The sequence below is a fragment of the Stigmatopora nigra genome, chromosome 14 (assembly GCF_051989575.1).
Source record: "Stigmatopora nigra isolate UIUO_SnigA chromosome 14, RoL_Snig_1.1, whole genome shotgun sequence".
Taxonomy (NCBI): Eukaryota; Metazoa; Chordata; class Actinopteri; order Syngnathiformes; family Syngnathidae; genus Stigmatopora; species Stigmatopora nigra.
The window spans coordinates 1,720,621-1,746,973 of record NC_135521.1 but is presented as its reverse complement, the minus strand read 5'-3'; the positions used below and the strand labels follow the sequence as shown (position 1 = coordinate 1,746,973).

General features: G+C 40.5%; 1 protein-coding gene across 2 annotated transcripts; it reads left to right on the top strand.

Annotated features, from left to right (window-relative positions):
* The first annotated feature begins 211 nt into the window (after window positions 1-211).
* rab28 (RAB28, member RAS oncogene family) lies at window positions 212-26,353 on the top strand. Of its 2 annotated transcripts, XM_077733627.1 has the most exons (8): window positions 212-577; window positions 4,699-4,795; window positions 9,396-9,484; window positions 10,815-10,944; window positions 23,275-23,378; window positions 23,451-23,528; window positions 25,248-25,349; window positions 25,591-26,353. In XM_077733627.1, exons 1-7 carry the CDS (start codon window positions 503-505, stop codon window positions 25,341-25,343), a joined length of 669 nt encoding a protein of 222 aa, XP_077589753.1. In that variant the 5' UTR covers window positions 212-502; the 3' UTR covers window positions 25,344-25,349; window positions 25,591-26,353. The 2 variants fall into 2 exon arrangements, with proteins under 2 accessions (XP_077589753.1, XP_077589754.1); XM_077733628.1 differs by lacking the exon at window positions 25,248-25,349 and having other exon boundaries at window positions 215-577.

Here is a 26,353-nt window from a genome sequence, read left to right as displayed (position 1 = left end):
TCAACTGATAAATGCCAGAGGGGATGCCATGTACGACCTCTGCAGATACGGTCAATTATATAGCTTTATTTTCATTATTTGTGCATAAAATTCAGGTTTTGTTTTGTCCCCAAGCAACGTTGGATGACGTCACGATGTGGACGAAACCATTCTGTCGAGTCGCTGCTGTGTTTACGCCTTCAAGAGCTTCCACGCCGTCATGACGAAAACGGCAGACATTGCCGTCCATGTGAGGGCTCTCAAGTGCGTCTCGTGCGCGTCCCATTGGCCGAAAACTCGCCTGTCCATTTGGAAGAGGCCACTTTTATTCTTCACCAACTTCACCCGCCCTGTTGGTACAGTCAAAATGGCCTCATGTCTCTACCTCCACTCGTGTTAATCTGCCCGTGCATTTCAGACCAATTGTTTGAATTGTAATCCTCGCGTCGTCGTAGTTCTGAAATAAGAGAAAAGGGGTCTTTCTCTTTCTTTAGCGGACCCTGGTCGAGGACCCCTCGGCATCATGTCGGATTCGGAGGAGGAGAGCCAGGATCGGCAACTTAAAATTGTGGTCATCGGTGACGGCGCTTGCGGAAAGGTAAGTGACCATCATCGGACACCTTGTCCACTTTTCACTAAGAGGTCAGAAATATATGCATTTCCCGAGTTATGTCAAGCTGTCGTATAATCAAATATGCATAAAATGAAATTATTCCGACGGTTATCGGCGTCCTCGGCGTGCTACTCCTGGGTCTGCAGACTGCAGTGGTTACCATGGCGACGGACGCTCAACGACGACAGATGGGAATGAGCTCAGCTATTGACACTCGTGATGCAACATTAGATTCATCCCACTTTTGAATTCGGTTCATTTGTCCGGTCGAGTGAAGGCAATATAACATACAAATCTGCTTTTTGGCAATTATTACACTGACAAGCTGTTTGAGTGTTTATTAGTATGCCACACTAATGTTCCTTGGTGATTCAAGTGATGATAAACAGCATGGGAAATGATATAACTTTCTCCCAGTACGTCCATGTATATATTTTAATTTCTTATAACATATTAATTCAATGAACTAGTGGAATTGTTATTAGCACTATTGGAGCTGTAGTTAAATAATAAGTGGACACACTGGCAGTCCGGCATGAGGATTTCATAAAATATGACTGCTTTTATTGCACTTTTAATCACCTTATTGAATAATAAAAATAAAAAAGACTAATGTGATAAGAAATTCTCACTCCTAAGGCTAAAGCCAAAACAGTTAATTACCGAAACTGCAACAAAAATGAAATAAAATGCATTTTGATCATCATAGATTAATAGACTACCACCAAAAAGAAGGTAGGGCTTAAGAGAACTTTGAATGTTCGTAGTATAAATACAGCACAATAACAATACTTCCATTACAGTGTTTTTATTACACAACAGTAAAAAAGCAACTTTCAATTGGCATCGCAACATTGCATTTCATTGCTTTAGTGTGTTTTTAGCCACTATGTAGTTATACTGTAAGCTCTTTTTCCTGGATGCTAAATGACCAGTTATTGTCGAGTTTAAAGTCACCACATGTTTGAGAAGCTAACATTACTATTAGCAACTTCATGGATTAGTCTGCGACGATGCAGGACCGCAAGCACGAGCCGCCTTCCCTCTTCTATAATGACATCTTTTATTATCTACAATAAGTCTTTCCCAAAGACTGAACTATTGTATTAAACAAAATCAGTTTCCAAAACACAGACGCTCTCAAATCTACAATCAAAACAAAAGAACGTGAATATTTGACCCGATTTTTTGCAAGATGAATGGCGTCATTCTGAAAAGTCGCCATTTTTGTTTTTATTAGGATGGCAGAAACACACACCGGAGTCAGTTCCCAGCAGATACGCTACGTTTAATAAAACACACACTCCTACACACACCCGTGCCAGTTGTCACCTCATCACTGACTTACCTGCTTGTGCATCGAGCTCCAAAAAAAATGGCAGCCTCTGCAAAACCCACCATTTATATTCCATCCCGCTGACTGACATGTTGAATGCCACCCCACCCTATTAATGTCACTTTGCCCGGCAAATTGCAATGGGATCGGTTTATCTTGGACGCCATTCTCCGCTGGTATTTTGCCTTGCGGTCGGACGCTCCATTCAGAAAAATAGCAAGATGTGGGAAGGCTTGTCCACCTGAGTCAGATGTTTTTTTTCTCGAAATATGTGGATAGAGCCGAAGCTTTAATACGCAACGTTTGACTTAAACACCAGTCTATTTTTCCACCTGAGGACTGGGAATTTTTTCTTCAATATTTGCTGTTCCCTTTTGAAACAAGTCGGGATTGGATGCGGGGTTAAATGGAAGGCGTTGAAGCGGTTATTGCAGACTTGAAAGTGCAAGGTATGAAAGTCGGTCAAGTGTGTTTTGGACAGATTTGGCCAAGAAAAAGTTGTCAAAATAGGCTATTAAGAAATTTAGCGCAAAGATGGCATCATTTGCCAAGGCATTTTTAAACTTTCCGTCATAATAAATAGAAAAAAATGCTGTATACTTGCTAAAAACTGGGTTTATTTTTTGTATTATTATTAAAATATTATTTAAATCTAATATTACACAATAAGCCGTTTTATGCCCACATAGACTTAGTCACCAAAAGTCAATGCCTTTAAAAGCAAACAAATTCCGGCTCACAAAACATAAAATCTTACTAAATCTTGTAATATTGCGTCTTTTTTCCCCTGTTAATATTACTTCAATCTTGTAATATTATTATTGTGTTCTCTCAGATTTAACGTCGGCAAAAGTTGAAGTCTGCAAATCCACATTAAATAAAAATAAGCTACAAAATGACTTTAAACCCAAATTTAAATCTTGTAATAGTACAATGGTCATCATATTTCTTATTATTAAGATTTTTCTCGCGGAATATTACAATGTGTTCTTGGTAATACTTTTCACATGGGAAACACTGAATTATAAAATATTGGAAATCTCCATTCAACAATTCAATAGCGTTTTATGACATCCCACACTTCAAATGTTCAATATTTTTTGTACCAAATACAAAATCTCAATTTCTGACTAAATGTCCTTCTCAAACTAAAATTTAAAGCGACACAACCCGTTATTGCTTCCATCCTCGTACACAACTTTAGCAGTCAAAAGAGTACAAAAGAATCACATCGTCTTTGCTGTTTTTTTTCTCTCCTCCGCCCGCTTCCCCAAGTTTCTCGTTTCACAGGACCTCCTCCCCCCCATTTCCCGGCATCGGGATCACGGGTGACCCTGTGCTGGAGTGTCAGGATTACGCCAGCGTTCACATTCACTGTTCCAATTGTACACTGAAAGAAAAAAACAAAAACTACAAAGGCCCTACATTAAAAAAAGGGAAAACCAAGCTACCACCACGCCAAGACAAATGTCCGAGAAGGCCAACCCGAGCATGAGGGATTCATTTTTGCTGTCCTAGCTCGTTATTCCCGCCTTGGCGCTAAATCTTCGGGCGACCCAAATGAGCCGCATTCTCCTTTTTACCGTCACGATTCCGTCGCTTTTGAGGCCACGACGAACTGAGAAGCAAACAATTTTCAGGTCAATAAACGTCCAGAACGATTAGCTCGGCAACAAACTGAACGAGGCTTAGCATCTCAGTCTTCAAAACCATGCTTTGGACTTCCTGGGAGGAGTTTTCTTGCCTTTGCCTGTGGTTGCTGTTATTTTATTTTTTCCGTCTGGGTACTTGGGGGTTTCTCCTGCACTCCAAAACATTTTTTTTGGTTTTTCGAAGCTCCTAGATTGGTTTTAAGAAGGTCCTAATACAGTTGGGAATGTTCCCATTGGTTTCTTGCCAATGGGGGGTTAGAAACAAGCCTCTGATGCAATAGATTTCCTTTAAAATGGAGTCGTGCTCAGGTGTGGCGTTGATATTATGTCAAGTTAATAAATAGACATCCCAATGTTTCCTGTTTTGGTCCAGCCGCACATCCATCAAAATGAATTCCAGTTGGCCGCGTCAACAAGCCGCAGACTGGCTATTTTCTCCTTGACAGTGATGGAGGTTTCCTCATTTGTGGTAATTATTTGGTCCCGCAGTCCGGAGACGTGACACGCACCCCTCCGTCTGGTTTTGTCGTCGGAGTTTGACAGGTCCATCCGCAGATGGGCCCGTCCGTCTCTGGTTGGGTCTGCGAAAGGGATTTCTAAATAACGCCAACGCTATGCTTTGTTGGTCTTGAGGACGATGAGAAAAATGACTTTTGCGTGATGAATTGCGTTGGACTGGCCGTGCGGGAGGGAAATCTTGGGGGAACAAGAACATGGTTTCCCAATTTTAAGGTCAGGACCCAAAATTGAGCCAATTTTAGGGATTGGCGGACATTTTTCTAAGGAAGAGCCCATTCAAATTCAGTTAAGTTTAGCACTGTTTTAGTGGAAAGCCTAGAAATTTAGGAATATTTGTGATTAAAATGTAACACATTGTACACTTTAAAATTGTTCCAAATAATTTTTCAATATTTTTTCATCCAGATCAATGGTTTAATGGAGGTTTTGCATCATTTTTTTCATTAATAGACTCCCATTCCAGAAAGTTTGCATCATATTTTTTTTTTTGATACACGATGTGGTATCTCCCCAAAAGTGAAATCTAACATGTTCCAGCACCCTGCTGTTGCTCCCCATTGACTGCGATGTCTCTCCTTTGTTTTGCCGCTGTGTTCCAGACTTCACTGGCCACCAGGTTTGCTCAGGAGGCCTTTGGGAAGCAGTACAAACAAACCATCGGTCTGGATTTCTTTCTGAAGAGAATAAGCCTTCCAGGTGAGACATCCAGCAGCACTCATCTGCATCACGCATGCGCCACAACATCACTATTCACCTCACACGCGTTCTGTGTCTGTATTCTCACGCTCTTGCTACTATATCAGTGAAAGTTCCCAAATAAAGTTATCTAATCTAATCTAATGTAATCTAAAACCTCCGTTATAGGATGTCTTTCCTCAAAAATGGCCCTGAAAGTGTAATTTATCTGATATTTTTTCATTTAAAAGGAAAAATGACTGTTGACACTTAGCCATTCGTCATAAAAACTAAAGTGAGAAGGGATTGGACGTCTTTCCGCATCAATTGCATCCAAAGAACAAACATCTTTTTAGATGAATGCACCATATGTTAGCGACGTGTAGTGATTTATCACCAATTTATCACATAGTGACAACTATCTTCCGCATCATTGACTTAGTCTAAACACTGATGACTTGAGTACAGTCTATTTTATTATATATATCATTAAAATTTAGCCAGGTGATGATAGAAGGATGGGTCCACCACGTACGGAATTTTCTGTTATTTTTTTTCATCGCACACAAACATTTCAGTCTTTCAATACAATTTAAACCCGGCAAATACTTTTTACTGTACCTTAATTTAATATTTATTTATCATCATCATCTCACACAGCACAGGTGATGCAAATTAGCTCAAGATGCTTCATAACGAAAACCAAAAAATCCCAGAACAGATTATATTTGACCTTGGTGGTTCCACTCAACTTGACATTTATATTTCCCATGGTTTTTGTTGGAGCCTTCCATCTTTTTCGTGTCCAGCAATTCTCGCCAGAGCTTTTTGGGGCTAATTCTTGCTTGGCTTCATCCGTTTGGAGCTGAATGTCTCTTTTTCTGGTGGCGCCTCATTGTAGCGCGTCTGCCACTTCTCAAGACTTATTCGCTGTGAAGGCTCTTCTCTCCAGCGCAAACAGTCCACAAGGCCGCTGGACAACTCGCGTCCAGGTCCAAGCCAGCCTCGCTCATAATCCTGCGGGCACGGCCAAGTGTAAATACATCAACAGTTTTATGTTCCTATCGTGGATCCGCAAGTTCGGCTCATCTTTGTCCGTGCCATCTAAAACATTTGCTTTCCTTATGACGACCTTACTCTGTAGGCTCCTTAGATTTATTTTCTTAAATATAATGTTTATTGACCGTTGCTATATTTACACATTTTGACATGACTTGCCGCCATGTGAACTTGATTTTTTTCCTGGCGTATAAAATTTCATTACCGTATTTTTTTGCGTATAGGCGGTATTTGTTGCTCCAAAAAATGATGACTGAATTGAAGGTAGGGCTTATATGCGCATATATTAGACTTGAGATGGACGAAATTGCTAGGTTACAAAGATAAAACATCATAAGGCAAGAAAATGTGGCAGATAAGGTGGCTTATATGAGGGAAATTGTCAAATTCAACCATTTTAAGGCAATTTTAAGGGTACGGCTTATACGCAGATGCGGCTTGTATGCGGGAAAATACAGTATACTTAACATCTGCCACACGGAAAGTCTACAAAGTTTCTCTAGTTTTTCCTCCTTAATAAAACAACATTTATTAAAGTTGTACGCACAAAGCGGAGCTTCTCCTGATTTGCCAGTTGGACCACGCATTTGCATTTTGATTTAAGACACCAGGGGAGAAGTAAAAAGCCCCAAAAATGTTGCGGTAGAGCCCGTCGTAAGCGCTGTCCTCACCAAGTTGGACTAAATATGAACTTGGACTAATCCCACGTCTTTATTGCACCTTTGAGGGCTAAACTGTCCACCTTTAAGTCAACGTAGTGCGCATATATCTATATCAGTGGAGCAGCAACCATACTGGCTCAACACTTGAGTTGTTAAAGAGCCCATTTTCTGGGGAATTGGGTGTTGATGAGCTGAGGAGGAGGGTGTCTCGCCCAACTGGGTGGTCTCCAACTTGGTGAAGACCATCCTCGACCTTCGCCGGGTCTCCAAGGAGCCGTAAAAACCGTCTTTGTGTACGTCCAGGGTTACTTTTAAGCCCTCTCACCACGGAGGCCCAGCTTGTCAAATTTAACGCACATTTTCCACGGAAAGGCGAGGTGAGGACGCAACTTTTGAGGGGATTGAAAAACAAAGGCCTTCTGGAACAGATGTTGAAGACCAGCGACGAATGCGGGAATTCATTTTTTTTTTTGCGGACTACAACAATGATTTTCTTGCGCTGGAATTTGGGCATTTGTGAAGGTGGAGGGAATAATGAAGCAGTTCCAAATAGCAGTCAGGGTTAGCATCAATGTGAAGAGAAAAAAAAATGTCCAAAAGCATATTAGAACAGCTGCACTTTATTTAGGGTTAATCAGAGGCACTTTAAATTGTGGCATGTGTGCGCCGCCGACTCCAGTTGAAACCTGATTGAATGTGATTGGTTAAGTCCCAATGCAGCTACACCCCAACTTATTAGAGGTACGCATTCTTATGATCTCACTTGTTTTCTTTTGATCGTCCCCTTGGAAATACATGCTTTCAATTCGGCTGTATCGTCAGAAAAGTCGTATCGATTCTTCGACATTGACGACTTATTGATACTACCAGGCTTCTCATTGGGTATCGATTTTATCAAAACAAACAACCATACCAATTTAAGAAAGAAAATATGAGCAAAAGCCTCATTTTTTAGCTGTTTTGAGCTCTCTATTTTTAGCAATGGAGCAGAAAACCTTGTATTTAATGGAAGTCTGGAAGGTTGTAACCAAGAAAGTAGATTTGACTTGAGAGTTTCAGAAAAATGTAATTTATTTACCCCTGATGAAGTTAGATACAAATATGTGAGGATGGCACATCCCGAGAGCTCGAGCGAGCTTGAAAAATAAGAAGCTGCAGCACAAAAAAATCCAGTCTCCTGCACCACCTGCTGTCCAGCAAATAATTCAGTTTGAGGATTTGCAAAAATAGTCCAGTTAGGTACAAAATCTTACATTCCCAGTGAAAAATGCCTTTATTGTGCTTATTTCTGAAGGATAAATTAACAATTGATGAGCAAAAACACATTTCAAAAAAGTCACCCTGCAAGTAAAAGGATAGGACTAAAGTGCACAAAATTTAACTGATATATTTTGTGTAATGCTGGTAATACTCATTATGATAGTCACAGGGATTGTTAGTCATTTTGGGAGAAATTTTGAGGAATGCTGAAAAAGTCATTGACTGACTTCTTTATAGACTGATTTATATTGAATTTGTTTTGGTTTGATTTTGATTTAATATTGCACCACTATCTTGCAAATATTAAGTATTTATCATTTCAATTTTTTTTGAGTGAACAATAATGCCAAAAACTAATTAAAAAATTGTTAAGTATGTGATCTCAGTTTTTATACAAAATAACAATATTGAAAGAGGTCTTCATTTTTTTTCGTATATTTAGCAGGTCCATAGATAATTAAAAAAAGGACATCTGGACAGAGACCTTTTTAGAAAGTGAGCATTTCCCCATCCTATGAACATTTTCCAGGTTTACTCTTGGGCCTTCAAGCTTCCCTCCCGAAGCATAAGCATGAAAATGCCAGTGGCGTTGGCTCAGCAGCGTAAAAGCCTTGCTTGGCAAGACAAATAAAGAGCAATTTCTTCATCACCCTTGTCCACGTGGCTTTACATTGACGCAGTGTATAGTCTAGATGTAGTCACTGTGAACCTCAACATTTCCTCTCCTCACCTTCAAAATAAAGGGGGAAGTCGTTCAGCCGTGTCCAAAAGTCTAATGGCACAAACTCTATCCAACATATTTTTTCTATTTTTTCTGACCACTCCTTTCATTTTCCACAGGAAGAAAATATTTATTTGGGTTTTCTCTTCTTTTTTTGCTTCCACTTCTTGAGCTGGTTTCTGGCTTTTTTATTTCCTGCCATTTTCTGGTTTAATTATTGGCATTTTCCTTAACAGCGCATAATTCTCTTCACCTTTCCGGGTTTGGCAGCAGCAGGTTATGACACACATACGCGGTACAATGCAAACACTTGTCGCTGCCATGGTGGCAAGAATTCTGGGATGGATTTTTGAGAGCTCTTCACATAAATGACGGAGCTCAGATTTATTTATTTCCGGCCCTTCTGTCATCAAAATGGACTTTTTAACATTGATCCAAACAAGTTTCAGTCAGTTTTTTTTAACTTAAAAACATCCCATAATTTCTATTAAGGTGTGTGCAATTTGCATTACAACAATTGCAATATGAATTTGTGATATTTCGAGATAGGAATTATTTAGTGCAATACAGTAATCCCTCAAATATCACGGATAATGTAGTGCAAACATAGCCGCGATAATTGAAAAACCGCAAAGTAGGATCACCCCTATTATTACTGTCATACTATGTTTTTCCGCCTGTATAAAAATACAAGTACACTAATTCCTCGTTTTTTCCCGGATAAAAATTGACCACTCTAACAGATGGTGAAAAATTAAACTAAAATAAACAAGCAATTCACTGCCAATCCCAGTAATGACTTGCTGTCAAATTTGACATCAAACAACACACATTGTCTATTTTGAACAACCACACCGCTTTCTTAAAAAATACTGAATAATCCTATATCTTGCTGCATTTCTTTTCTCTTCTCTTGTAGGCAATTTGAATGTAACCCTGCAGGTGTGGGACATTGGCGGCCAAACATTGGGAGGAAAAATGCTGGATAAATACGTATACGGCGCTCACGTAAGTCAAACACATTTTTAAAATCAGGCAGAAGATGCAACGGGATGGTCCCAGTCATATGCGGGAAAGGGAAAGCGTAATAGGAAGAACAGGAAGGATTAGTTTTGAGCTGCGCCGGCGCTTATTATTGCAGTCTTGTCAGACCTCCTGGCTGGAGCCATATGATAATAAACTTAAGCGATGGACTGACAGATGAAATGATGGTGAACGCAGCAGGCCGCTTCAAGATCACAATTTGTGTCAAAGTGACGAGGCCGCCGCAACTGCTCGCAATTCTTATATTACGGGGATTTTTATTCCCTCGAAGAATAACAATGAGATAGCGGTGTCAAAATGGTGGATTTGGATAAGGTTCATTTGGGCCTCATCTCATGTTTTTTGGACAAAGATAGTGATCCCATTATTTTGATTCACGTCAAATTTAGGAAGATTTAGGTAGCTTGAGTTTTCTGTAAAATCAAAATATGGTGAATGTCTGACATGAGATTGTTTGATTTTCAGGACTTCAAATTTTGCTGTGAGCATTTTTTTGCCTAATATTCAGAGATTTAAGTCATATTTGGAGAGTCATAACATTTTGCCATTAAAAAGTTTTTTGAGGGTCCCCTGACATGAACAAAATTCGATTTTGGAATAAATTTGGAGTTTTAATGTGATTCTTGCTGATGAAACTTTGATGAGAATGACTTTTGTTGATATAGGCGACATTTTTTCGATGCAAAAAGTGTGATGCAGCGCCAAAAATGTTAGGAAACAGTGATCTAGAAAGGTGAAGCATTTTCTGGATACCTGGAAGCTATTGTTCCGCTTTGTTCATCCTGTAATCAATCATGTCGTCTGCATTAGGACGGCTGCTATTCGCTTGAATCGTGAGCTGTCAACACCGAGCGAGCGAGCGAGCACGCACGTTGGGACAGTGCACGTCTGTTGAAAAATTGCACTGCAGTCAAAGGCTTCGTGTCACCTTACTGGATTACATTCTCCTTCAGGCCCCTAAAGATGATGACTTTTGGCCATTAACACTACACTCAAAGAAAATGAATAGCCATGCAAGAATGCAGAGCTTCTAATTTTCAAGAGTTTATTCTGGACAATTTGCCAAACTCTGGAAATCCCAAAAATTGAATTGAAAACTGAATTTTTTTGGAACCAAAAAATGTTTAAAGGAAATTTAAGTAGAAAAAGTCCCAAAGTATTGAATCAAAATGTATCAAACTGTTCATGAACATTAAAACTGAACTGTCTTTGAGAAATAAAAATACAGTCAGAAACTATGTTGTGGATTGCCAATGTAATAATATTTCTTTTCTTTTGTCTCTTTCCTATTTAGGGGGTCCTTCTTGTTTACGACATCACCAACTACCAGAGCTTTGAAAATCTGGAGGATTGGTACACCATGGTGAAAAAAGCCAATGAAGAATCCGACATCCAGCCGGTGGTCTCCCTGGTGGGCAACAAAAGTGAGTTTTTGACAAATTTAACAAAAAATAACAACTTGCCAGGGTTTGATCCTTGCCAAAAAACGTACATTTCACATTTCATCTCCATCTGCGGAGGAGTAAAAGTGTGTCTTGAACGCAGACCACCGATCTTGAGCGATAAGTCCACCGATAAGAAGGTAGTTCGGGTTGGGAGTACGATTGTTTGCAAATACTGCGGCGATAATTTATAATTTGACGAGAGTGCGCTTATCTACGTCTCACCGCGAGGTGCCCCTCATCAAGCCCCTCCTCCTCCGACGTTAACCAGACAACTCGTCCGCTATCTCCAAAATAATGAGTCGTCACCATGACATCTCATTGGACAAATACGTAGGCCTCCGTTAAAGATTCGTGGCGTGTTATCGTGAATTGTCAGCGTGTCTAACCTTGATGAACAGTTCGCCTAGTAGCGTCTGTAAAACAGGAGCTTACCAAAGTTAACTTTGGGGAGGTCAAAGGTCGGGTTTAAGAGTTCTGCACTGAACATATATTGGAATCTGCAAAAAAATGTCGGTGCCACTTTTATTTAGCCCAGGGTTGGGCACACTTTTGGGCCCGGGGACCACATTGACTTTTAAAAATTTGCCAGATGGGCGGGGTCAGCACAAAATAGGATACATATAAAAAAGTGCATCCGTTAACAGTACATATGAAACATAAAGAGAAAAAAAAGGACTAAAGTATTAACATACTCATCATTAAAGTAAAAAAGTATAAAGTACAAAGTCAAGTAAAAAGGAATGTATTATGAAATATTAAAATGTCATTTAAAAAAAGATAGACGGACTGTAAAACACCAAAAACAAATAAAAGTGAACACAGCTACTGCCACATTCTTGGGGAGAAAAAATATTCTTAGGACAATGTCTACGGGCCTGATGTGGCCCGCGGGCCGTAGTTTGCCCATGTCTGCTTTAGACTGTAATACTTAAGTACGTCTATCCCGCCGTTGCGGCCCACTTGTAATGGCTCTTTTGCTTCGAATACCCCCATGGGTGTTTTCCCAGCATAAAAGAAAACTGGGATCCCACACAGATTGGCCCACTAGGAGCCATCAATCACCTGGAGACCCCGAGCGCTTCATTTTTTAAGAACGCTCGATCAGGTCTCGCTTCGGCCCAAGTGCCTTTCGCTTTGAATTTATGCACTTTGGCGTGGAGTCTTGAAGGGGCTTTCACGCTTTGGACCTCTCGGTCGTATTTGTGTTTTTCCAAGTGGAATTCTTGCTTTGCAGCAACAATGAACGTGTGATTACGTCGCATTCTTTTCGAGTAGAGATGTCTTGGCCAGCGGTTCCCATGATGCCGGACGGACCCGTTGGGTGACATGTTTGCTAGAAACCCGAAATAGACGAGCAGTCATAACAAGGAGCTTGTAAAAACAGGACATTTTTGTGTCTGCGACGACCCGACTTGTGGGAGATTTTGGGTGTTTCGACACCCGGGGAAATTTCCACCTAGATAAACTTGAAGGCAAAGCTTAGAGATAGTGGCCCTTAACGACCGACATAGCCAAATTAAATCTTTTCAGTCTACCTCAGGCAAATATAGTTCCCAATTTGCTCAATTTTACTTTGACAAGCAAGAATTTCAGGTCTGACACTCAAACTCCATTTTTTGGGGGAATTTTAAAAGCAATTTAGCTCCAAAAGTGGTTTCCAGGCAGTTATTTTTCACTATTTCCATTGGAACCATGTCCTCATTATGTAGTAATTAACATAATTTGCAATTTATACGTTTTTTCAATCATTTCAAATTGTGTACGCCAATAGCCACTTTTTCTTGTAGAAAAACAATCTCGTTTTACCCATTTTGGATGGTCTTGGTCACTAATAGTAGACAAAAACGTCATTGTCGACTGCTAATATAGTCTTGCTTTAAGAATAATATGCTTAAATAAATATAGCACGTCAGCAAGCAATGTACCCATACAGAATCTTGAATTTAGTGCATACTGATTGGGCACTCCGTCCACTTTGTAGCAAATTTTAGATTTTTAAATGCGCCTTTGGTGAGTAAATATGTGTTGAGTTGCATTTGTACATTATTTCTAATCGTTTAATAGGGGGAATTGCAATCATTAATAAGCCTGTTTTCTCCACGAGGGTAGCCCTCCTGTATTCACCTCGCCTTCTTGCGCCATGTCAGTCCTGGAGAACAACCTCCTCTTTCTTCTTCACCTAAGCACGCATGTGTGCTTTTGGAGGCGGCGGCGGTGGCGGCATGCTTCGGGCTTTTCACCGTGACGCATTGCCCAGATTCTTGCGTCCAAGAACGCCACCACAATTCGGCGAGGAAGCCAGTGTTAGATTTTCATGGGATTTCCCATTCCAGACACTCCAAACTATACCTTAGGTAAAGCAGCAGGCTGTACGAGTTGATATCAATGCTAAGGTATACTAAACATGTCAACCTAACATAGTAACAGTGAACAATAGACATAATAAGCAGCAGTTAATGTAAAATATCAACAGTCTTTGAAATAACTTGATTTATAGTCCCGAAAATGCGCTATATGAAAACTCGAGGTACATTTTTGTGGTAGAATAACTTTCGCAGACAAGAGTAATGCATGGACATCAGCACCTCATCAGGTGTCACGTATTGACTTGGCGCGCCTTCTGCTCCGTCATCTTCATTTTTTCCAGCTCTTTTAACACATCTTGTCGAAGCTGATCCCACTTGTGTAACGGGTGTCACTAAGCGGCCATCAAAGCTAAACAAGTAACAATGATAGACATTTTTTCAAGCACCTGTTCAAATCCATTTGGGAATTTAACCTTCAGCAAATATTAAATGTCAGGGATTACAAAGTAAACCGTTTTTTAAATAATCTTTGCAATAAATAGACATATTTTGGTAGGAGTAAAGCATATTTAACTATACTGAAGTATTTTTTTTGTCAAGATAAGATTTGAATACATATTTTCAAAAGTACATATATTTTCTTTCAAACTAAACGTCTATTCCCATTCTAAACTAGACTCCCCACAAAAGTATGCGTATGTTAGGGAAAAAAACTAATTGTGCCACTTGTTCTTGAAATATCTTCTTCAAAACAAGTATTAAACACATTATTGCATGCATTTACTGTCTTAGATAGCTTGCATTCTTGCCCCTCCGTGGCCCCCCTACGTTGAGTCCTAGATGAAGTCCAAAAAAGTGGTTTGTGGTTCCAAATTTAAACACTATTGTTAGGTTCTGAAGTTTTTTCTTAGCTCTAAAACCTCAATGGTACTACAACAAAAGTCCTCTTTTTAAGCTTGTGTAAGTGGGCAGTCTTTACCATCTTCCAAAGCAATTTGTTTTTATTAAGCGTCCCGCTTGCTCCCCGAGCACCACCCTTTCCCGTCGCCATTGCGCTCTCCCCGAGGAGCCCCGGGATCATCCATCACGGACTTCCCTCGCCCTTTTTTGGGTGACTTAAATGGGTTCAGTTCTCTTAACCCTTCCTCATTACTCATGGGGCTTTTTTGGAGGCCCCTTTGCCCAGGTCCTCTGTGGAAAACTCTTACTGTCGTCTTAGTGGTGTCTTACCTGGTCATGGACTGTCACAAACTCTGGCCATGACACTTAGTTGTGTGTGTACTTTAACTGTAACCAAGCTGGCTCACACTAATGTCTTTTGGTTGGCTCTGCGTGGCTGTTGTCTCAAACGGCATGTGGCTGTTTGATTTGAACGCCGCGGCGCTTAGGATTTCTCCACATGGCGTTACCCATCGCACTTCTCCCACCCAAGCATAGTCAAAATATGGAGGAAATTCTCGCCGCCAGCGTTGAAGGGCTATGATAACTTTGGGCAAAAATATTGTGCTATCTAAAGCGTAATAATGGGCTATTTTTAGACGACAAATGACTTTGGTGTCCACTATAGAGACAATTCAACTTGGCAACAGTGTAAACAATCCATCCTTTGTCCATCCTTTAAAATCCTAAAACATATAATCACTTTAAAACACAAAACAATAATTTATTAATTAAACAAAACAAAAAACCCTGCAAAAACAGCATCCACTTCACCTGTCTATATTTTGGACCACTCCCCTTCCCCTTCTAGGACGAATCATATTACAAGTTCAACAAAATTTAAAAAATAAGCGTACCTTGCATAAAACTATTAAAATCATGAATATGGAGGTGAAAATTATTTATCAGGGACGTCTTTTCCAAGAAAAATTATAACATTCAACGATTTTAAGGTCATTTTAAGGGTACAGCCTATACATGGATGCGACTTATATGCGAGAAAATTCACGATATGGCAAATTTCCGACCCCAAGATTTTTTTAGCTATTTAAAAACCTCGCTATACCTTCAAACCGTTTATCGGCCAATGCGTTACGATAAACCCGAGGAATCTGTTCCCATTTGTGTCTGCCGACTGCCGGCCTGCCCATTTCTCAATAGTAAAGCGGCGCTGAGAAATCCAGGGGTGCCGAGGAGCTCAATGCGCTTCTGTTTTTGCTTGAGCCGAAATATGTTTTTCCTGGCTCGACCCACTCCTACTTAGGTACTCTTACAACAAACTAAAGATCCTAATTGCCCCCGAGGGAAGGCTCGAGCCACAATGGACGCCGTCGGACAAAAGCTCGGCGCTCCGGTTCCCGCGCCCCTCCTCAAATTAAAGGGATGAACACGTCAGCAGTGTCGGTGTCACACGCTAGGTCGCGCGACCGCAGCTTTGCCGCTGTATATACAGTACATAGACCTCCTCGTTAAGGCATGGTTTACGCATGGATCAAATCCTGGAATGTCTGCCGCTGGCAGCAAATCCGGCGTTTCCTTTTTCTCTTCACCCTTGATTCGCACTCAAAGGGTCAGCACAGGCGTATCAAGTTCACTTCGTCACCGCGCAAGGCGGAAAATCTCCAATTGCGTTACAAGGGGTCCTCAAGTCTGACCGTATTACGCCGTGATTCGTAAATGCTGAGAAAACGGCCTCTGATTAAGATGTGTGTCAAAGTGGAGGCCTGGGGGCCAAATATGGCTCGCCGTATCATTTTGTGTGGCCCGGGAAAGTCAATCGTGAGTGCTGACTTTCTGTTTTAGGATCAAATTAAAATGAAGAGTATAGATGTATATTACATTTCCTGATTTTCCCCCCTTTTAAATCAATAATTGTCATTTTTTAATCAATTTTCTGTGTTTTTAGTTCAAAAACCATTTAGTAAAATCTCAAAATATATCTAAAAAATATAAAATAAACAGTTTTAGATCTATAAAAAATTGAATAGTCAAGGCTTTTAATCCAGTCCTTTTAATCCATTTATAAAATGAAAAAAATCTAAACATTATAACTAAAACGGTCCAGCCCATGTGACATTAAACCAACCCGAGTCTGACGCCCTTAGATTAAGACATCCTCTATGGGGTTTGTTTCAGTTGATATGCTCTACTTCCAACATGGAGCCACTACGAGCCACCCAATAAAATTGTAAACGAGCTCTATGATTTAATCATGACGACTTACTGGCTTAACGTGGACCCCCACGCTCGTCCCCCCACATGCACACACACACAGGGCGCCCCCTCTTTTGACTCTCCTGCCTGTTAAAACATGGAAAGTCCTCATTCATTGTAGCCATCCATAAAGCAAATATTGTTGCACATGCAGCTGATGATCAGTCTTCCAATAGCGTCTTGTGTGGTCAGTCACGGGCCATTTGAATGGCCCAGCAGGGCTTAGCCACCTGACCTAAATGCGTCCTGGAAGCGTCATCATTCTCAGACTTGATTTCCTCGCTTCTTCTCCAGAACATTGCTACGGAGGAATTTGCGGACGGGGTGACGCATCTTTTCTTCGCTCATTTCCCAACACATTGGCTTTCCGCTTTGACATCAATAGATCTTGATTTTTGCTCTTTTAAAGTTGATATTCTTATACTTTTCTGATGAAATGGCATCCGCGGAGATTAAGGTTGTTGCTGTGATTTTTTTTTGTGGATTGAGAAAGTAGCTGAGCTGTATTTTTAAGGCATCATTTGGTCTTTGAACTGTGCACTAAGTGGTCAAAGCTTTAAATCTCAATATACTTGTATAATTACGATAAAAGCATTCTATTTAGTACAGTAGGACTGCAGGATTGTTGTGTGAAATGGCGCTTTTTTAGGGTAATTATGCCTTGCTTATTATTTTCAAGGAGTTAGTTATCATTTTAATGATTAAAAAACGGGTGTAAATGTCATCAGATTGGGTATTGTATACAGACAATATAAAAAAAAAGTTCCACAATTCTTTATGATCTGTGACTTAAACAATGTACATAGTTAACAAACTTTTCCATTAATTCTTAGTAGATTTTTGTCCATTTTTTTTAAAGGCAGTAACGATAAAATGCCATATTTCATACCATGATGGATATTTTTGTGGATGTTGACTGGCATCAGTTTATAGTTTGAAAACCGTCGTTTCAAAAATGTTATCTCCTCTTTTTGGTATACATTTCAGTATTTTCTGCAGTTTTTCTTAGACCATGTCAACCAGGACATCTCATTTAAGCATAAAACATTGCTTAAAAACACTTTGAAACCCAACCTGCATAAAACCTTTTGACAATCTTCAAGGCCCAGCTCCTAGGTGGAGTCCTTTTTTTTTGCGCACATAATAATGACTGTTAAACTGGCAGGGTGACGTGACTTGTCCTACAATGAAGGCTCCCCTGTGCTTTGCAAAAATATATTTCCCCGCATAACAGCATTGGGGGGTTCGCAGAGACACGCATTACTGCCTCACCATAAAAGTCCACTTAGTTTAACAGCAGCAGGAGAGCTTAAAAGACGTTGCCAGCCAAAAAAAAAAAAAAAAAAACCCGGGCAGCGACTTGTGCGGTCAGCTCGGTACTGGAGCTTTTGTTCAATCTTCACGAGTCCTGAGGGCCCGTTAACCCGGCCCTCGAACCCGCGTTTTACTGGCGTTCCCACCTCCCCGCCAGACGTTTACATTCCCAACATAGGCGGGATGAAGCCAGGGCGGAGGGCGCCAGGGCGAGGTGCGAAAAGGACGCGTGCGTGACGCCCACGTGTGCGTCGGCGCGGGATTTGGTGAAAAACGATCGAATGACAAGATGAGCTGTGATCAATGAGCTGTCGACAGAACACTTCTGACCCGCTGCAAAGCAAGTCCCCCGACGTTGCCGGCCGCTTTCAGGCCACCGGGGCGGGGGGCGCCGCCGCACAAAGAGCGCTCTGTATCCGGGCCGATTCCCCCGAGGAGGCTCTCGCGGCGGCAACGGCGGCAACGGCGGCCCGCTAAACAGCACTTCATCTGTCTGGATTGGCTTGAAGCCGGCGCGATTATGTTATTAGTCGGCCTTTAATACGCTGCTGATTGCTTCTCATTATTCTGTCAGCGGTTATATTGGCAAAGATCAACGCGGACAAGGTATTAATTGATAGTGTAGAATCGACACCTTGTTGCCGTCGACGACCAGGGCGCAATTGCCATTTTTCTCGTTTTTGGGCTGAGAAATTGTAATCCAGAATGAGGCCACTTGTGTATTATTTAAGGGATAGAATTGGAAAAAAATATTGTTTCAGGGGAAGAAAATAAATACGTAGTGTGGAATGGAAAACAATAGTGTCACTGTTAACCGCTGCTTTTTCTTCTGGTTTGCCAATAACTGTGTGAGGCCTCCAGTAGTGAACAAAATAACAATTATTTTTCGGGAAACGCCTCATTTTGAAATTGTAATTTGGAGCTCGGAGTGATTTAATGTCCACTTGAGAGACTTTTTGTAGGTTGTAAAAGGGTTGTAGTACCAATTGTAAGCATAAATGGGATGCCACATCAAATAGCTTTTATACATTCTACTGAAAAAGACCACAACGGGCGAAAAAACATGATCTTGATCCTTACTTTTATACTGCAAGACATTTTTTTACAGTATTTTGATTCCTGTGGATAAATTCAGCGAAGATTCTTGACAAAATGCACACACTTTCCCTAAAAAGTGAGAAAAACATTCTTAAGCCTGAGCTCTGTGGTCATCGAATTTGTAACCAGGCACTTTTTGTGGCCATTTCTTATGATTGCGCCCCAAGAAGCTCAAAACGAAAAAATGACATGATTATCGGAATATTAACCACAGCACAAATGCCCCAAAAAACGACTCGTTAATGTAATTCTTTTTCCCATTTCCTAAATCTTTTTTGATACAGTTTTATGTATAACAAAACTAGCCCTTAGGAGTGTTTTGAATATTCCTTCAAATGTTCCTGTCCAACGACTAACGATTTGACGTTGCGAATGTTCATCATTCACTTAACATTTTATGATGGGAAAAATGAACTTGGCAATAGAAAAACTTGGAAATCCACCAACATTCTATCTAGCATTCTTTATAATTCACTTTAGAGGTTCCCCTCTTTCATACAGTACAACAAAACAGACCCCCAATCAGTCAACAACCTTCCAAACAATTCAACTCCCAACTCCATTTTTTATTTACAACATCCATTTTATATTTCACCACAGCACAAGTGAACAAAATCCATTTTAACAGCAATTAAATCTAAAACAAAAAAAAGCCTGGCCTGAATGACTTTGAGCAAATAACTTCATGTCACTCTATACATTCTGCAATGCCTCATTTTAGTGTCGCTAGGGAAGAAGTAAAAAAAACAAAACAAAAGTGAAAAACCCAGAGGGGTCTTCAAGGTAGTCTTGGAAGTGATAGGTTTTCCCTTGGGCTTGATTAGCCTGAACCGTGTAACTTTCTCTTAATAGGATACGAGCCCTTAGCGCCCCCTGACAACAAGCGGCCCACCATTTGTAGCACATTCCACTCTCAGGCTGCAAAGTCAGAGCAGCTCCTGTTTAGTTTAAAATTCCAGCAATTAACTGGCCTATGTCAAGCGTCTTTGCTGGGTCGCCCCATGCTGGGAAACTTCTTGCCATTCGTGCCTATATAATGATCAAAAAGTGTATATTTATGATTAAATATTTGTGCTATAAGCTTGTCAAAAGACTGTAATATATCAATATCGAAGTATAATGTATATAGTTAAAAATGTAAGTATTTTAAATACTGTACTCACAAAATGAAAATGGTTCCTCTCTGGTTTGGAGCCAAAATGCCTCTTAATTTGCCATTGTTTTAGTTATTCATTATTTTTATTCTATTTTTATATTAGGCGAACGGTAGCATGATTTTTTAGCAGCATCTTGAATTAAGGGACCTGCATATTTGCTATTTTAGCCTCAAGGAAAAAAAATAAAATGTATTTTATTTTCCCCATCAATTCAATAGGCCTCAATTTCCAATATACATTAAAATTTAGCTATGAATAGTTTATCTTCAATAAGAGAACATTAATCTGTTTATAATTGGAATATTTCCAATGAAAAATACACTAATAACAATAACCAAATTCATTTTGCTTAATTCTGTTGGATTTTAATATCCTAACATCCACAGATTGCTATTTTAAAATCAATTATACTCGCATAAAACTTCAAAAATATTGAAAAATTCACTCGTAGTTTAAATTTGTTGACACATAGTGTCAAATCACCCATTTTTATTCCTCTCTTTACTCAATGTTTCCATTTCATGCCAATGTTTGCTCACCAGGACAGCAGTGATGTGTAGTTTAGATTGTATAAAAAACGGAACCCAAACAAACCCTTCAGCTACTTGTGATAGCCGTCAAATCCGCACCTTCCAAATTCACCCCCATTGGTGTGCAGATCTTTTAAATAAATGGTGACAGTGACCAGAGCGAGGGCGGGCCGTGGTTGTCGACGAGTGATGATCCCCCTCCGCTATCTCTTACGTGCTCGGAGGCCTAAACAGTTTAAGGTCGTGTTTGCAGTCACTTCCTTCAGGTTGTTAAGCCCACGTACATTTTGACAGACGCAGACGGAAACCAGAGCCCGGCGGGAAGATTGTTTTGACCTGATAAGTACAGATGGCTACATTAGGAAGACGTATTGGGCCAAACGTTAAAATGCTGGGATTAGTTTCGTATTTAGGCTACAAAGACCACATGCGACTACTAAATGCTCCCAAATTGAAATCTCATCAAATTTGACCATCACAAAGTCGCAAATACAACCATAAACGATAGATATTTTGCAGAATTCCAAGACATATGTAGATTAGATTAGATTACTTTATTCATCCCGTATAATTTCACTGTCACATTAGCAAGAGGGCGAGAATACAGACACAGAAAGACATTTTAGACATAAATGATAATAAAAAAGTAAATAAATAAAAATATAAATAAATAAGCGTGTTGCTAAAAATATATATACATACATATACATATATTTATACAAACATATATATACATACATACATATACATATATTTATACATACATATATATACATACATACCTATACATACATATATATATACATATACATACATATATATACATACATATACATACATATACATACATATACATACATATATATATATATATATATATATATATATATATATATATATATATATACATACATATATATATATACATACATATACATACATATATATACATATATAAATATACATATACAAATACATACATATATAAATATACATATCCAAATACATACATATATAAATATACAAATATACAAGAGCCTGACAGGCTGTGATGACATTATAATCATAATCAATATCAACATAATCAACATAATGACGTCATAGTACATACATATTCATTTGTACTTCATCTGCATTCACATGTTTACAAAAAAACTGGCATCGCTTAATCCCCAGTATTATCTATATAAACTTTATTTCAGTACTTTTTTTAAATCCCCGTTTTTACGATGCAAAAACTCCTTATCGTGATGCAAAGCAAACCACTCACTCCCAAATGACGTCTAAACTTTTCCTTTATTTTAAGGTCGCTGCACTGTGTCAAGTAAATGCTCACCTTGTCTTCTACATAAAGTTTAACGTTCCTAGAGCATGTGTCCACGTCTAATGTAACGCCGACGTCTGATTGATCACCTCTTCCGAGGGTGCAGGATCCAAAGGATTGACAGTGTTTACCCCGAGTAGCATGAAGTACCTCTGCTCGTTAATGACGGGAATTAATAACCTGCCGACCGACGCTGGCGAGATAGCCGTGTTTACTCTCCAACTGAGACGTGACAGTCTGCCCTTTGCTTGAAAGCTTTGCGCTTACAATTTGTGTTGACGTGTCTCTTATGCTTTTAATGGAAAATGATTCCCCCTTAAAAGTATTTGTTTGCTTTGTAGCCCGCCCGGTGGCATTTTGGGGGTCATGCGACTTGCCGAGACATTAATACGACTCAATAAAGGCAGTATTTATGTTCTCTTTGGACTATATATCTGTCTCTCCGGGTGCAGCAGACGTCCGGGGCATGAGAACACAGCTAAATCTTTGACAACCTCGCACAAAGAATCCAACGTTTGGAAAGAAACGCAACACCGTACAGTAGCCCGACTTCCTTCAGGTAGCATAGACCTGCAAGCACCAGATACTGGGTGTGGCCGCCTTAATGCACAAAGCTGGAAATAGAGAGTGAAGAGATTGCTTTTCAGCGGCGAGACCCGGGGCTGACCTTCCCGGTCGACCTCCACGTGACCTTAGGTGGAAGAAAAAGGAGAACCGGAGCAGCAGGTATGGCTCCGAAGGAGTCAAATGTACAGGGAGCCCCCAGACAAAAGCTCAAAAAGAAGGTGTTGTCATCGTAGACTCAGTAAATCAGGACTGAAGCGACAGTGGCATTTCTTGGTCCTCTGTGCCCAAGTCAAAATTCCTTATGCAGTTTTGGATTTAGCCCAGAGGCTTGGTCCTTTTCTATTCCAGGTTTGTCAGGTCAAATAAAGGTTATCGACTTTAGATAGATGTCTGCTCAACAGGTTGAATGTTTTCTATTACATTTCTTTGCAGTATTGCACAAATTCTGGCTATGAAGTTTAGGTTGGAACTTTATTTCAGCCCGTATTTGGGAAATGTCTTGGTTGAAGAAGAAAGACAGACATAAGACACAGAAGACATTGTAGATCTAGGTAAAAAACTGGAGCCACATGCAGGAATTCCACAACAATTAGAACTGACTTGTGTGCATTTCCGTTAAAAGTTGTTTTTCCAAGAAGCCTTGACCATATTTTCATTGTGAAATAAAATTCTCTGCCTCGTTCCAGTTGACGGAAACGTACCAAGTCTACAGATACGCCAACCTTGTGATTGAGTTAATGTTTCCTTGTGTTTCTGTCTAATGTAAACATTTCTATCTACTGTTTATATTGATACAGAGAGTATGTGACAGTTGACCTATGGCGAGAAACTCATATGTCGCGATTGCTTTGTCTTCCCAGTCGACCTGGAGCACATGAGGACGGTGAAAAACGACAAGCACCAACGCTTTTGCCAAGAAAACAGCCTCGGCAGCCAGTTCGTCTCTGCCAAAACCGGAGACTCGGTGAGCATCCCATTAAAAAAACCAAAGCACCATTTCCATCCAACTCTAACCTACTACATTTCCCCCCTTTAGGTATTTCTTTGTTTCCAGAGAGTGGCGGCCGAGATTCTCGGCGTAAAGCTGAACAAAGCAGAGATAGAGCAGTCCCAGGTGAGTCATTGGGGTCTCACATTTCCCCATCACGTCTCTCCTAACAAGGCTCAAATGTTACTTTTTCTGGATTAATTGAGCTGAGAAAAATGGCCAGTCGTCTTGTGTAACGTTACGCTGCTTGTAATGGAGGTCGGCGGGAGTGTGTTAGGTCGCCGGAGGTCGCCACACACTGTAAATGACCTTCCCTTGCGTAAACAGTAGTTTGTTGCGTCTGACTCCCGTGTCTCTCGCTCTACCTGCCAGCGGGACCGGCCATCTGTAAATAAAAGCCACATTGGCCACATTAACGCGTGAAGTCAGAGGTTAAAGGTATGCAGTTATAGGGGTGAGAAGGTGGCTTGGGTAGCCTGATTTATTTGCTTTATCTCCCCACCCCGCCCGCTGTCTTGGACCGAAGAGGCTCCGGGCCTGCCAGCCACGGCGCGGTGCCCGAATGTTGCGGTTCTAGGATTTACAGGGTCACCCCCTCTAAGAACATTAATCCCTGCTCCGATACGAGCCTTTGGAGCCACCCTGGCTGGGCGGCGTACGAAGGAGCCGGGCCCCGCGGGGAGGTCACGGCACCCCGAGAGGGGGAGAGCATGTAAGGCAAGGACTGGATGGGTTCTCAAGCCCATCATCGCCATTACCAATAGTGCTGCCTACTGAGTAATGGAGACGTCCATCTAGGCGGCTCTTCCTCCCCTCCGAAGCAGGAACAAAGTGCTCTAATCTGTGTTTATCTAAAGGAGTGAGTGCTTGGGTTAAGGGAAAAAATGAGTGACACGCCAATGGTGGCCTTGTCGGTTTTGTCGGGGAACGTGACATTTTATTCAGTTTCCTGTCAAGGGGAGATGGATATCTTGGAAATTAGATGCACATATATGGTTGATATTTTCCTTTAAGTCAATCTAAATAGGTTGTATTCTAGTTTTCTACTTTTTAGTGCTTCCTGATCTCTAGGTAATATTTCTAATCTTGCAGATGTTTGTGGGTATTTACACTTTAAATTTGGCATTTTTACATGAAATTAGTCAAAGTTGAGTGGTGACAGGACCAAAGTGTGATTTTAAAATACTTTCAATCTTAATTGAATACTATCTGATAGCTTTTGACGTAGTTTTCAGATGGCATTCCACTTTTGCAGTCCTATTTGTCTCCAGCGGTGTCCAGGACACCGCCCCATCCGAGCAAATTCCTTCGTCACGATTGTCCAATTTTGAATCTTGACCATCTGGAATTTGTCCTGCGGGCGCTAGGTTAAAGTTAAAAGCATTGGCCAAGTTGAGTCTCATTATCAGCTGTCAGGCTTCGCGAGTCGAACACAAAGGTCGCGACCCTGGACAGAATGATATCTGCCTCCATCTTGCTCCTCTGTCTCTGAGATCAGATAGCCAGGCCTCGGATCCATCACTGACTTTGACATGGCACTTCAGCAGCTCATTCGTCAGATGGAAAGCTTTTCTCTCGCCGATGATGATGATGTCATTCTTTGGCTTTTTGTCTCGGGATGTCCCCGATTAGAAACCGGATCGGGTAAAAAAAAGATCAGGTTTTTGGTTCATGTCTTGGTTCACATTTTATAGTGATAACTCATAGCTTTATTGAAATTGGGTGGACAAAAGACAGAATTCCCAATGTCCCGCATATTCTCTTTCTTCAATTCCTTTCTTTTCCTATTCTTACCATCTTTATTTGATTTTTGTTTTCTTTCCAATCTCTCGGCTACCCTTTTAGAGGATCGTGAAGGCCGAGCTGGTCAACTACCCTCAGGACGAAGGCCCCATTAGACAAGAGAACCGACAGCAGAGCAAAATATGTTCGGTTCAATAGTGGGAAGTATGTTTCTGCAGTAGAATAATGTACGCAAGTCTAGAAATAGTCTCCTTGTCGTAGTTTAAGTATTTAGGTTTTAGTTATTAAAATTCCCAGGTATGTTGTCCTAAATAATAGCGATCTACAGTCCCCAATGTCATGACAATCCTGTGTACATGCTTTCACATAGATATCCCTACTATACAAATGCATGATCTTCTAGGAGCAAACTGTGGGTAATTGTGCCTTTTTTTTTTCCTTGCAGCGCGTGGTCAAAGCGGACATCGTGAACTACAGTCAGGACATGGTGGCCCGGACGGTCAACCCTCCTCGCAGCTCCATGTGCGCAGTGCAGTGAGTCCAAGCAAAGCCGCCACGGTGCCGTCTTGTCGCTCAGTCAGTCAGTGTTTGGGTCCCGGCGTCGTCGTGACACGTTCAAACTGCGTCGTCTCTACTCGTTTGTGTATGTCGCTCGTACGGCTAAGTTGAAGAACCCAAGACGTTAACAAACGCCCATTTTATTTACGCCCAAGAATATCATGCCATTTAAAATTCCACGGTTGCCTAGCAACAAACGGCAGAATATATATGGTTTAAAGACAGACATTTTTACACGTTTCCCAATATGCGCTGCTAAAATTAGTCTGCGCTTTGTATTCCACATTAGGCTAAACTTAACTGCAAAACAATGGTTATTTTTTTAGCATTTCAGTTAAATCATACTCTTTATATATTTATGACCAAGATTCAATGGCAACAGTGTTAATCAAATATTGGAAGAGATCTTTACATCTATGTATTGTTCGTATAGTGTGAGACATTTTTAGTAGTTTATAGTTTATACACAATATGTAAATGTTAGATTATGGAATCTAAACTCACCCTTCAAAACAATGACACATTAAATGTGTACATTTAGATTCCTGCTATGTAAATAAGATGTTGATTTGCATATGTACAGTTTAAAACAGATGATCATTTAGCTGGTTTCTGTTTTGAAATAAAGTTTTTTGGGGTGAATATTAGAA